Source organism: Antechinus flavipes, chromosome 4, assembly GCF_016432865.1.
Source record: "Antechinus flavipes isolate AdamAnt ecotype Samford, QLD, Australia chromosome 4, AdamAnt_v2, whole genome shotgun sequence".
NCBI classification, from domain to species: domain Eukaryota; kingdom Metazoa; phylum Chordata; class Mammalia; order Dasyuromorphia; family Dasyuridae; genus Antechinus; species Antechinus flavipes.
The window spans coordinates 320,730,233-320,743,634 of NC_067401.1; the positions used below are offsets into that span (position 1 = coordinate 320,730,233).

The window sequence follows — 13,402 nt, forward strand, 5'->3', positions numbered from 1 at the left end:
ATAACTATCACTATATATACACCTACATATATGTACATATCTATATTTCTGTTTCTATTTACCTGAATTTTTCTGTCCCTCTGTATGCATATATGGTTTAAACCTGAATTTGTCAAAGGCTTCCTGCGCTCCCTGGTGTGTGGGGAATCCTGACTAATCACTGTCCCAAATTCTTCCCATAGTACGGTACTTTAAAATTAATCGCACATGCCGAGGAAAAACTAACCCCTTTGACGTCACTCTTGAAATGAGGAAACATAAACAGTAAAAGCTCCACTCCGGTGAAAGCTACCAGTGCTGAAGCGGATTGGGGTTCCAATTTTCCTTGCCTGTGGCAACGGACAGCAACTACTCCCAGATTAGCAGGGCCTTCTTCTCAAGAACCAAAACGGGCCAGGCGGCAGTCCTGCATCCATCAGCCCAGTAGCAGAAGCAGCAGCAGCAGCAGCAGCAGCAACAACAACAACAGCAGTAGTGGCAGTTGCAGCAGCAGCAGCCGCCGCCGCCGCCGCCGCCGCCGCCGCCAGACTGCACCAAGGCTCACCCTCCTAGCCCAACTCGCCTGAGAGAAAAGTAGATTCTGAGAGAGACAGAGAAAAAGAGGAGAGACAGAGACAGAGAGAGGGAGAGAAAGACAGAGAGGAGAGAAGGAAAAACCTCTTTCCTTGCTCCTCGCCCCCTCCCCTGCTCCTTCGCATCCCGTGCGTGTGCGCGCGGGCTTTTGGTTGGCTTGTTGGTTTCTTTTCTCTTTTTCCTTCTTCTCCCCCCCCCCCCCTTAAAAAAAAAAAAAAAAGCAACAACAACCTTAATTATATTCCTAATCCTGGATGAAGTTGCTGGATCCTGCAGTACAAGTCTTCATGAACAAGCAGCACCGCTCAGAGATTTCACGGCATTCAAAGGTCACAGAACTGCCACTATGGTTAAATGTCTTGTTTAATGGTTGAGGTATGTACAGCCACTGCAGGCGGCATTCTTGATGCGTGTTTGTTTGCTTTTGAAAGAGTCACAGAACAGGCTAGAAAGGGTGGGGGATGCATTTTCATTTTAAGTGACTACACACTGCGCAGGCACACACACACACACACACACACATTTTCTGCCTATGATTGTTACTACAGCAACAAGCTTTTGAATTTCCTTCTTTTTCCCCTCCAATGCAAACTGACTAGTATATTTTCACTTGCTCTTGAATTAACTATTTCAGGGCGATTCTTGGGCAAGTGAGGGAGGAGGTCAAGGGAGATGCTGGCAGGAGCTCTTGGTGCCCGCTCAGAGGAAAACGGGTGACTTCCCTCCTGTAGGTCCTCCTGCCATCATCAGTCCCTCTTTGAAAGGCAACAAGAGAAACTCTGGAGTTGAGTTGTTTGCTTTGCTAGGGGTGGGGGGAGGGAGAGGTCACAACAAGAGAAAATGGGGAAGTAAGGATCCCACCATTGATTGGGAGTTTTCATTGCAACCATAAACTTAAAGTAAATTTGAACGGAAAGAAAGGAATGGGGGCTTCTAAGACTGTGAACAAACCAACCTTCAAAAAGTGTGTCAGAATAATTAACCTTATGCCAGTTTTCACTTCATCACCTTGTTGCATTTTCGCTGTGTTTTGAATGGGGAAGTCAAAAAGCAAGATCCAACCTTTTTCATGACAAGGTTTATTTATTTTAAAAAAAGAGAAATAGAAAAGGTAGCTTCCTTTCTAGTACCATAAATTCGCAAATAGTCTCTTCCTACAATAGTTGGAGACGGAGTAGGAAATTGAATTAGGGACTGAGATGATTGAGCTGGATGGCTTTTTAATGACATATAGATCCAATCCATCTTGTGGTCTGGCCTGAATGACTATTGCAGTCTTACAGTAAACATCTCTGTATAGGACAGAGAGTGCATACATACAAGTATAATAAACACAGTAAGTACTACAGGAATCTAGAATGATTGTTAACTAGGGACTAAAATCATTGGTTTCAGTGGCACAGTATTAATATGTGTTGAGGGAGACACTGTTGTTAGGGACCTTGCTTTAAAAAAAAAAAAAAAAAAAAAGCCTGTCCTAATATTAATCCTTCTAGTGAAATTCAAGGAATGCATGGTAAATATGTTTCAGTTAAGTGATGGTGATCTCCAGGGAGTGATTCCCCCCCATCACCCAGTTATGCAATAATAAATAAGGCAAAACTATTTGAATATGTTACTGTGCTTGCAAAATAGCTCATTTTATTTATTTATTGATTTAATTTCCATTCTGAACTTCACAGAACAGAAACCTTTAAAATCAGGTCATGTAAGCAAAGCAGCACTGCTAGGCAGGGTACAATTCACTCAGTGAATTGCAAAGGGTTAAAAAGAATTAAGTGCACTAGACTTCAATGTAGTAACTTAAGGACTGCAAAAATATTAGCTCTAAAATGCAGAGGATGTGTTGTGAATGGACAATTGCTATTCTGCAGTGCCTAGTGGGAAAACAAGGACTTTGTGTATTGCAAATGCATAACTACAGCTCCTCCATTTCCTCTGCTCTATCCTTCACTCCTGTCTAGTGAAACAAAGAAGCCTGTCAGTAATAAGTCTTCACTGACATCTTTTCTGATAAAACGAAGCATCTTTTTTGGGTCAAATGGGAGCCCAGAGTTAGGTCTTATTAGCTACTGCTTACTACCCTTCAAGCTTTTTATCAGGGTTTTTCTTTTACTTTTGGGAAATTTCGAGCACTCTGATTTCAGAGTACACTCACTCAGTTGAACCACAAGAGGCAAATAAATCAGTGGTAAATTAGTAGAGACACCTTAACCATGTCCACACATACAAATTCATGTTCCTGCTGGTGAGGGAGAAGGGAAAAAAATCCAAATTAAGAAAAGCATAAACATAAAACTTTGCCTGTGTGTACTGAGGAGGGGAAATTATATAAAACAAATCTTTTTTACTATCTCCACAGTGCCCAACATAATACTATAGGAGTTCTCAGTGACTACTGGTTTAATCATTTCCATGCTATTGGCAATAATTTATGGGTTGAAAATAGTAAGATAAATTTGCTTAATTAGGCATTTTTAAATACTTGATTTATTTATTTTACTGATAAGACCAAGAGGAATCACCTCTCATCATCACATACCTACATGCAACTATATACAATGCAGTTAAAGGCCAAGTTCTGTCATTTCATTCAGAAGCAGATCTTCCTCTAAAAATGGTAAAAGTAAATTAACCAAGTTCAATTTCAATGAGGACTTTCCATTTAGGAAAGCCTCCTTGACTGCTAATTAATCTGCCAAAACTTGAATTAGGTGTGAGCCAGTTCAAATCAAAGCAAATACTACTTGTTATAGAATCATAGGACATAGTGTAGGAAGGAAACTAGACAGACAGATAGTCCATTCAAAACTTTGCTTAAACCATAACTAAATGAAAGATATTGGCAAAATTATGTTCAGAATGATAAAAATGTAACTGCTAATAAGTAAGTTAGATAATAAAAAATGTCTCTATCTCTTATCTTAGAGAATAGAAATTCCTATCCAAAGAATCTTATCATTTTGCTAATATAGATAACTTCTCTAATATTCCAACAGAATCTCTACTGGTATGTGTAGATATAATTACATTTTCCATCAAGTACACTGCATGGAGATATATGACTGAAGAAGAAAAACAAAAATGGGGAATTTGTTGATTCCCCAATATTTTCCTTTTCTAGAACTCCCCATTATGACCCATCTTTTGCCCTACATTAGATAGTTATTCTAGTAACATTATAGGAAGACATGGGATTTATCTCTTGGATCACTAACCTTAGCTTCCACTTCTGTTCTACCTACTCTCTTTACCAAATTCATTTTATAAGTAGGAAGGGAAATCTATTTGAGAGGCAACCTGGAATTTGAACATTAATGCCTCAAACTTTTCAGGGAGAGTAAAAAGGAAAAAAAAAAGGAGACAGTAAATTTTTCATTGTCTAATTGAGATAATTAACGTTCTTTCCATCTTAAATTAACTCCCCTTCCTTTCCTTTGCAATGAAGATTTAATTATTATTTTGTAATTTTTTTTGTTAATCACAACTGCAGTATATACTTATAACAAACCACTGCATCCATTGCACAAAAGTAACAAATTTAAAGTGTCTGAATTTTAGTATTTCAGGCTGCTTATCTAGCTCTCTTCAAATTTGTCACATTTTAATTCACTGAATCCACATAGTTAGGACAAAAAATAGGAGGCCCATTTAGCTAATTAATTTAATTTTCATATTAATAAGTCAAGGGTATTTCCTTGCTTTGTAATTTTAAAAAATCCCATCAATCAATATATGAAGGTGTGACTTTAATGGAAATGTGAAGGTAATATTAACACAACCTTGTCAGTCAGTCAATAAACATTTATTAAATAGCTACTATTCACCAAGCACTTATGATAATATGTGAAAATACAAAGAAAAACCAAAGACTGTCCCTGTTCTCAAGGAGTTCACAATCTAACTTTGAACTTAGAGAATGAACTATATATGTATGTGTGTATGTATGCATATAGGCATGTTTATATACACATCTCTACATAAAACACACACATACACATATAACCATAATTATATAACTATCCATGGTTTTATATGCATATATATATTTTTGATTAAATGAGTATATCTGTAAAAATATGTATTATGTGTTCATGTATATGTATAATTTTCCTATTTGGAAATAAGTTCATTTTATGGCCATTATTAATTCAAGATGTTAATATCTTTTAGAATAATACATATTGAATATTTTCCTCTAATGGGCTAAAACTCGAGTTGATGCACTGAGGTCCCAAGCACATGAGGCTAAATAGTAATTGGACCATACTCTATTAATATATAAGCTTGGAGAAAGAATGGCCCCCGGCAATCTTTGTGCAAGTCCTGATGTGTTGTATAGGAAATGATGATTTTGGTGGGTGGAAGCAGGGGAGTGGAAAGGGAAGTGGAAAGAGACAATGCTGGCTGGCATCTTATCACAGCTGCTCACATTGCTATCGTGACTGCCCTTCACCTCCGATCCCCTTTTCACCTGCAATCCCCCTTCACCTCTGCTAGCTGGCTTCCTGTCACACCTGCCCATATTTCTATTGCAATCCTTCTTCACCTCTACTGAGAATAAAGATTGAAGATTTTTCCCTTAACCTGAATTCCTGACTTCAGCTGATTTTAAATACGTGGGCACCACATTTGGCGCCCAAAGTGGGCTCTAGGAATAGCCAAATGATAAAGGAGAAAGATAATGAACTGATTAATGACCATATCCCCACATGGCATGGAGACTTAAGTGAGGCTCAAGGGTGTGGTGAATCTGAGGCAGTTTCAGCCCCACCTAAGGAGCAGGTAATTAACTCTCCTCCATCAACTCCACCCTCCAGGATGGAGGGAGGAGGGGTAGTGGGGAGAGCAGTGACAGCACCAGCACCTCCCCCCCCCCCCCCCCCCCCCGCATCCAGTTGCTCCTATGACTAGATTGCAAAAGGGACTAATTAAGGCCAAAGCGGGAGGGAGAGATGTACTGGAATTTCAACACCACATTTTTCCTGTAATTCAACAGTTTAATTCTTCAGGTCAAGAAAATAGAAAATATGCTCCTTTTGATATAGAAATCCTCAAAGACCTGGAAAAGGCTTGCACTCTTTATGGGGCTACATCAGCTTATATTAAGATGTTATTACAGAATTTGGCTTTTGAAATCTTGACCTCTAATGACTGGAAATCTGTAGTAAGGATATGCCCAGAACCTGGACAAAACTACTTGTGGCTTTCTGAATATAGTGAGCTCTGTAGGATATAAGCCCAACAAAATGGTCAAAGTGGAGTTTATGATACAATCACCTATGACCTACTAACAGGTGTAGGTTCATATGCAGACATCACAGTACAGATTAATTATTCCATAGCAGCATATGAGCAAATTGCTGCTAATGCTATCAAAGCGTGGGCTTCTCTCCACAATAAAGACGACAAGGGTGGGGCCTTCACAAAAATAACACAAGGGCCAAAGAACCCTTTGCTGATTTTGTGGAATGTTTGCAGACAGCTGTCACAAGGACTAATGGGGAAAATGCAGTAATAGACATTTTGATAAGGCAACTTGCTAAGGAAAATGCTAATGAGGTTTGCAGAAGAATTATACTAGGACTGCACAAGGATGCTCCTTTAGAGGAAATCATAAGGTGCTGTGCCATAGTGGGCACAAATGCTTACTATACCCAAACCATGTTGATTTATATTGTTTGTTATACCGTTACTTGTGGGTACAATTCATGTTTGTTACACCACATCAAACCTGCACTGACTGTGGGCAGAATCATCACTAATAGCCTCTGCGTTATTGCTATGTGCTTGTGTAATACCTCCCATGCTGATAGGTTTGTGCATACCTGTTTCTAATAAGACTCTTCAGTCCAGAAACCTGCTAGCAACCCCTAATTCCCTTTGGTGCTTTTCATCTCCCTTCCTGAGATGTCAGGGAGGGCGTGATTATCTCCTTTTTAGTACTTTCACCTCCCTTCCTGAGAAGTCAGGGGGGTTGTGATCACCTCCCCTTGGGGACTCTGACCTCCCTGAGGAGTCAGGGATGTCATGACTACCTGTGTTCTAAAACAAAAGAAAGTGGGATTTTCCATAGTAAAGTCCTATTAAAGAGAGCTGTGATTTTCATCTAAACTAGTTCAAATATTCAATGATAAATTGAATAATTAGTCAATTGTTTCATTGCATCGCACTCATTTCATTAGGCTTACAACTCTCTAAGAATTGTGAGAATCAGGAATCCAAGATTCAAAGAAGGCTGAAAAAAGTCCAAGGATCCAAAGCCATTTTCATTCATGGTAGGATAACCCATAAAGTTTTTATGGACTTAGATAATATGACATCATGGTTCAGTTAAAAAAACATTGGATCTAGTTTTTAGAGGAAGCACCTGGTTTCTGGTCCTGATTCTCTGCTATTAGCTGGTTAGGTTACCATGAATAAGTCACTTGACTTCTCTGGGAATCACCTTTCTTATGTAAAATATGGGGACATTACATTATATTGGAAAATAAAAATATAGTATATTAAAAAGGATGCAAACACTAGAGTTCACATCTTGGCTTAATTAGTTACTATCTTCATAAACTTGGGCTTTTTCTGTCTGGGTCTCAGTTTCCTGATCTATAAAAACAAGGTTGATGTCTCTGAGATTCCTAAACTAATGAAGGCATTCATAAAACATCTTCCAGGATTAAATTTCAATAATTTACTTTGAGAATATTGATGATTTTGTTAACTCATTCATATTCATTTCTATTCATTCTTCCATCTCTCTTAGTTCTTTTTACAATTTCTTCCAAATCTAATATCCCTATTTTTATATAGGACATACAGATTTTCATCATTTTGCCACCAAGCCCTTTTTGAAAACATAGTCTGAGAAGTTTCCCAAACCACACAAATATCACCATGGAAAAATCTTCTGCCCTTGAATAAAATCACCTCTAACAAATGAGATTAAAAATAAACCTATGGTATTCTATGAACCTATTTCCACTGCTAGTGTTAATATTTATAGTGATCACAAAGTCAGTTATTAAGGACAATAGGGTTTGTGGTACCTAACTGCTGTGGATGGAATTTTAAGAGACCAAGGTTTTGTTTTGTTTTTTCTCCTAAGTTGTCACACGAACTTAAACAAGTCCTTTTAGGTTCCTTAACCTCTATTTGTACCAAATAATAAAGAATGATGGAAAATTATTTAAAATATTGCTCAAGAATTTTATATTCTTAGGTAAAAAAGTGTTACAGAAAGCTAATGAAGTCAACTATTGAGTCCAATCAGAGAGAGAAAAAGTATGATAAATAATATTAGCTAAAATCGCAATAGTATTTTTCCACTACAGCCCTTTGAGACATAGATTGTAATAATAACTCATATTTATAAAACTCCTTAAATTCTATGAAGCATTTTCTTTTTAGTGACTATGTATAAGGGAGGCAACCCATTTCACAGTTGAGCAAATTAATGGTCAGAGCAGTAAAGTATCTTGCTCATGTTCACATATCTTAAATCAATAGGACAGCAGCATAAAAAATATTTTGAATTATATCAAAAGATGTGATTTTAACCTTGGTCCTGCTACTGTCTGTTTCATGTTCTTCATTCACTAATGATATGATTTGGATGATCTCTCAAACCCTAATATCCTATAATTCTATAGTATTTTGTTTGGTTTTTTTTTTTTTTTACTAATATACTTTACTAGACCCATCTGAGTTCTTCCAAATGCTGTGTGTCTTTCTACATGCTGTCTATTTGACCGTTTTGACTGAATTGACTACTAAACGATAGTCCAATCAAAATAGTCATGTTGGTAATACATGAAAAATAGTTTTATGAAAGTAAAGTTAAGGTAAGCCCTAAAGAATTCAGAACTATCCTTAGGCTATGTAATGGTTAATTAGTGTTTTAATATTTACTTTGATGCATCTGTAATCTCTTCAGTAAACATATCACTTCAAAGGTGCAGATCAAAATATAGCCTGGTGCAATGGGAAGTAAATTGTATTTGGATCCAGAGAGTTCTGTATTTGGACTCCTGATTCTGCCACATAACTTAATGTTACCTTAATCAGTAAACCTCTTTGGGATTCAGTTACTTCATTTCTAAATTGAGTGGAGTAGAGCGGAAATGGAGAAATGTTTGATCTAATTGAACTCTGAAATCTCTTTCCGTTCTAATTCCATATTTTCTGTTCTATTTGGGCCTTCTCATCCTGTGTCTGAGTGTTGTCCATGGACTTCCATAATTTCAACACAAAAGGCCATCTGATATGACAGAAACCATTCTTAATATTTCTTGACATTTTATGACTTTCGTGGAGCATAGAGTCCCTTCATTGTTAACTCCTTTGATCTTGCTAGTCAAGTCTTGCTACACATAACTATGTTTATTTAACTTTCTCATGAAATTTATTTGTTAAATTACTGTTTTATTGTGAACTCAACAATGATTAACAAATGAAAATATTTCAATATACAAAGAAAAACGAGTTTGTATAAGAAAATGAACATCTATTAGTTTGTTAATATATATGCATATACATATAAGATGTGTATATATATGTATATGTATATATCTTACAGTTAATCAAGTAGTTACAGAATTCCTCTGTCTTTTGCAGTTTATTTCTATACTTCATTACTTTCTTCTGTGTTTTAAATATAATTTCTTATTTATATTTCTAGCATATTTATCATTGCCTATTGAACTATCACCATCATAACCACCACCACCATTACCACCACCATTAGAAGCTTTCTTTTTTAAAAGAAATATGAAGTCTATAAAAATAAATTAACACATTGGCTATTTCTGAGAATATATATATTCTACATTTCTTTGCCCATTATTTTTATGCTATTATTCCTGCACATTTCTACATTGGAAATATATTGCAACTCCCATAATATACTTCCTCATAGCTTTATTGGAAACCTGTCATTCTAAGTCTTCAGTAACTATAACACTTTATGACTTTCCATATCAGTGGAAGAATACTAATGTTAGATGAGCCTTTGTTTCAGGAAGAAACTTGGAGTTAATATGATAAGCTCTATGAAATTTCCCAAAGGGAAATCGATCACCTATCCTCCTCTTAGTCAGTTCTAGGTATACTCCATGCATCCTCATTGTGTATTCAATTAATGTATATGTGCTAAAAAAGCACATTAATACTAAGCCTTTTTATATATACATACTTCCAATCATTGGTGTCAAAACCATTTTGTGTGCAATACATTGTGCTTGCCCTTGAGAAAAAATGGGAAAACTTTTTAGGCATGGTCCTTATGCTCAAGAAATGCAATTAATAAGGATAAGAACTTGAATTCAGTTTTAGAAGATCATTTAGGTACACATTTCCCCTTTGACTGTTTTGTCTTTGTCTAGAGTCAAGGAATTAAAATATAAAAAAGTGACTTGAAAAGACTGTGGGATTTAGGAGTGAATTGTCAAACTCATTTCCATTTTTCTAATTTTACCATCACTCTAGAAAATAATTAAAAGTTTCAGTCATAAATTTTTCAATGAAAGAAATCAAAATGTAAATTAAGATTATATTATGTATATCACAGAGTTCCTCAATGCTGTGAAATTAGGAAAGGGAAAGATTCTTCCCAATTGGAGGGAATCAGAGAAGGTTCTATGGCAGATGATCTAGGCTTTGGAGGATTGGTTCCATATCAATAGTTGAGGCAGCACTGGAGTTGTGAGAAGAAGATATTTTGGAATTATATGACCATGAGAGGGTAGAGAAAAAAAATCAGGACATCCTGGGAGCTAGTTCACTGTGGCTTGGTACAAGGTATGTGGTTAAGAGATGAAATAGAGAAGACTAAAATTAGGATGAGAGAAAATAGATTAAAGCCAGATTTCAGATGGCCTTCACTGCTAGGCTAGGGAGTTTGAATTTTATTTGGGCAATGAGAAACTATTAAAATGTTTTTAAGAAGTGATATGATTGAACCTATGCATTATGAAGATTATTCTGACCTCAATGTTAAGAATATAGTGGAAAAGGAAGAGACTGGGGCTATTTGTATATCTGGTGAGAATTAAAAAGCAAGTTACATTCATTTGCATAGTGCTTTTGAAAGATTACTTGAATTTTAAGAGACTGAAGTTCAAATCCCAGCTCTCCTATTTACTAGCTGGGTGACCTTAGAATTGAAGGTATTGAACTGGATGATCTGCAAAGTACCATGATCATTTTCAGTCCTCATAATAACCTGTACTGTAATTATGAATTCATGTCCTCTTCCAATCTCAACAGGACAAGCATAATTATCCCCATTTTACAAGAAGAAAATAGAGCTCACCTTCAAAGATCAGTAGGTGTGTGTGTGTGTGTGTGTTTTGTGTGTGTGTGTGTGTGTGTGTGTTGTGTGTATACTAACATGAAAATGATGCTCCTGCAATACCAGTGTAATTTGTACACTTTTGACCTCTGCGGGGGGAGGGGAATGCCTTCTGTTCCCTTTCCTGGTATTCCAAATCCCAGCTGTGTCTAGTGAGATGAAAGAACCCAGTCATTCAGAAAACTGTTTAAAGCATCTCCATGAAGGAGATGCCACAGCAATACAGAACTCTAAAGTAAGGAAACATCCTTACAGGGAAAAAGCAACTTCATTTCCTTGGCATGGAAGAATATAGATTTTAGTTTTTTTCTGAATTGTGATTATCTTTGCATTAGTAATGGAAAGGTTAATTTTCTAAGAAAGTCATCAGAGTAGTCATGATTTATATTTCTCAAAATGTCAAGTTTATACTTGATAATCATTATAAACTGAAAATTTTAGATTTTTTTCTTTTTTTCATATTCTCATATCCACAAAATAAAATGTCAATTGTTGAGTATTGCTGAGACAAAATGTGTTTTTTCTTTTTTTTCAAAAAACTGATATTCCTGACATCTTTATTTTTAAAAATTCTTCATTTTTATGCTTCATTTATTTGACAAGGGTTTTCAATTAATTCTTTATTTTCATAGTTTTCCCCTCAATTCCCTTTTTTTGTTATTGTTCAAAGCATAAATCTCTAAAACAAATCAAGACACAATGGTAAAACACTTAGATTTGTGCTTAGTAACATTTTATTTATTAGAGATTTGACACTATGGCATAATCTAATTAAAATTTGCTTTCAATTCTTCAATAGTTGATGGACAGAGAGATTGTGAAAGGTATCAATGCATAGTAATAGGAAGCACTTGTTTAGGCTATACCAAGAGAGGAGGATTCTTGCCCCCTAGGAAAATTGAGACCTCAAAGAATCTGACTCAAATCCTCAAGGTATAGATAGGACACACCTCAGGGCAGGAGGATAGTGTTAGACTTGGAAAGATATGTTACTATGATGGGGACCATAGAAAGTAACATCCCAGAAAACAGTGAAGGAATAGACTCTTAAAATTCAGGGATGGCATGCCATTGAAAATCTTCCAAAAGGATCTACTTTCCTGACCTGCCACTATTTCAGTGCTTTGGGACCATTTTCAATTGCCTCACTTTTGCTACAGGTCAGAATATGCAATGTAATGATTTGAGAATGTGAAGGTTTTTTTATAAAATGTTTTGCAATATGAAATATGTAAGTATTTATAAGAATACTTCTAGAGGATTATCTGGGATAGAATATTTCAAAAAACTTTCAAACCCAAATAATGGCAACATCTTTAAAATTTTTGTATTTCCAAATACATGTAAAGATAGTTTTCACCATTCATCTTTGCAAAACCTTTCTTCCAAATTTTTCTCCCTCTTTCTCTCCCTTACCCCCTCTCACAGACAGCAAGCAATCCAATATAAGTTAAACATCTATTGCACATATTAATGAGTCATACTTCACAAGAAAAATCACATCATAAAGTGAAAGAAAAAACCAAACAAACATCAATAAAAAGGTTTCATGTCATTTATTGTATAAAATATGAAGTTTATCTGGAAAGGTAAATTCTTTACTAACTTCAGCCTTCTCTTGCTATTCTTAGAATGCATTGGTATTTAGTAAATAATGATCCATTCAGTAACTTTTATAAGCCCAGCATCATGGTGACATTTTGTGTCTACATACAGTAGACTTCTCAATTGGATATTTCTCAGTTTATCATTTGATGCTTGTGAGATTTTATCTTTGAGAACTGAAAAATGGAGGATAGAAGAGAAACTAGTTGTTCAGAGTCACAAAAATTACTGAAAAATTCTCTGAAGCTTACCAGAAGAGGATCAATCAATTCCTTTTACTAGTTTTAGCTTTACCTGCTGTTCTAGAAGTAAACAAAAAGTTTTATTTGTCTGCTTTTGTTTGTTTCTTTGAATCTGTGGTTTCATCAATATAAGGAATTTGGGATAAAAGAAACTTCAATTCATATCAATAACTTCTGTAACTATTATGTTAGTATATTGTTTGAGACTCTCAAAAGGTCCTGAAGTCCAGCTGAGTTCAAATCTAATCTCAGACACACATTAACTGTGTAGATGCTGGATAAGTCATTTAACTTCTGTATGCCTCCCATTTCCTCAATGGTAAAATGAGAGAAATAAAGCACTCATCTCTTAGGCTTGTTTACAGGGGTCAAATAATATGTACAATGTCTGGTGTGCAGTAGGCAACTAATAAATACATGTTTGTCCTTAAGAGGCTTGCCAAGATCATGGTCACATAGTGTATATCCATCAAGACGTGAACTTAATCTTCCTGATTGATTTCAAATCCATACTAACAGTTTATACCCTGCTGCTTCCCAAATGAAAAGTTTCATGAAATTTCAAATGCTTGTTTTTCTTCCCGGGTTATTTATACCTTCTGAATCCAATTCTCCCTATGCAACAAGAGAACTGTTC

At 35.8% G+C, this 13,402-nt stretch overlaps 1 protein-coding gene across 1 annotated transcript in view; it reads left to right on the top strand.

The window, feature by feature from the left end:
* The first annotated feature begins 246 nt into the window (after positions 1-246).
* Positions 247-13,402, top strand: part of PDE7B (phosphodiesterase 7B) — a 443,919-nt gene continuing 430,763 nt past the window's right edge. The window contains exon 1 of the mRNA XM_051997817.1: positions 247-948. Coding sequence (XP_051853777.1) covers positions 928-948 — 21 coding nt within the window. The 5' untranslated portion in view covers positions 247-927. The remainder of the gene's footprint in view (positions 949-13,402) is intronic.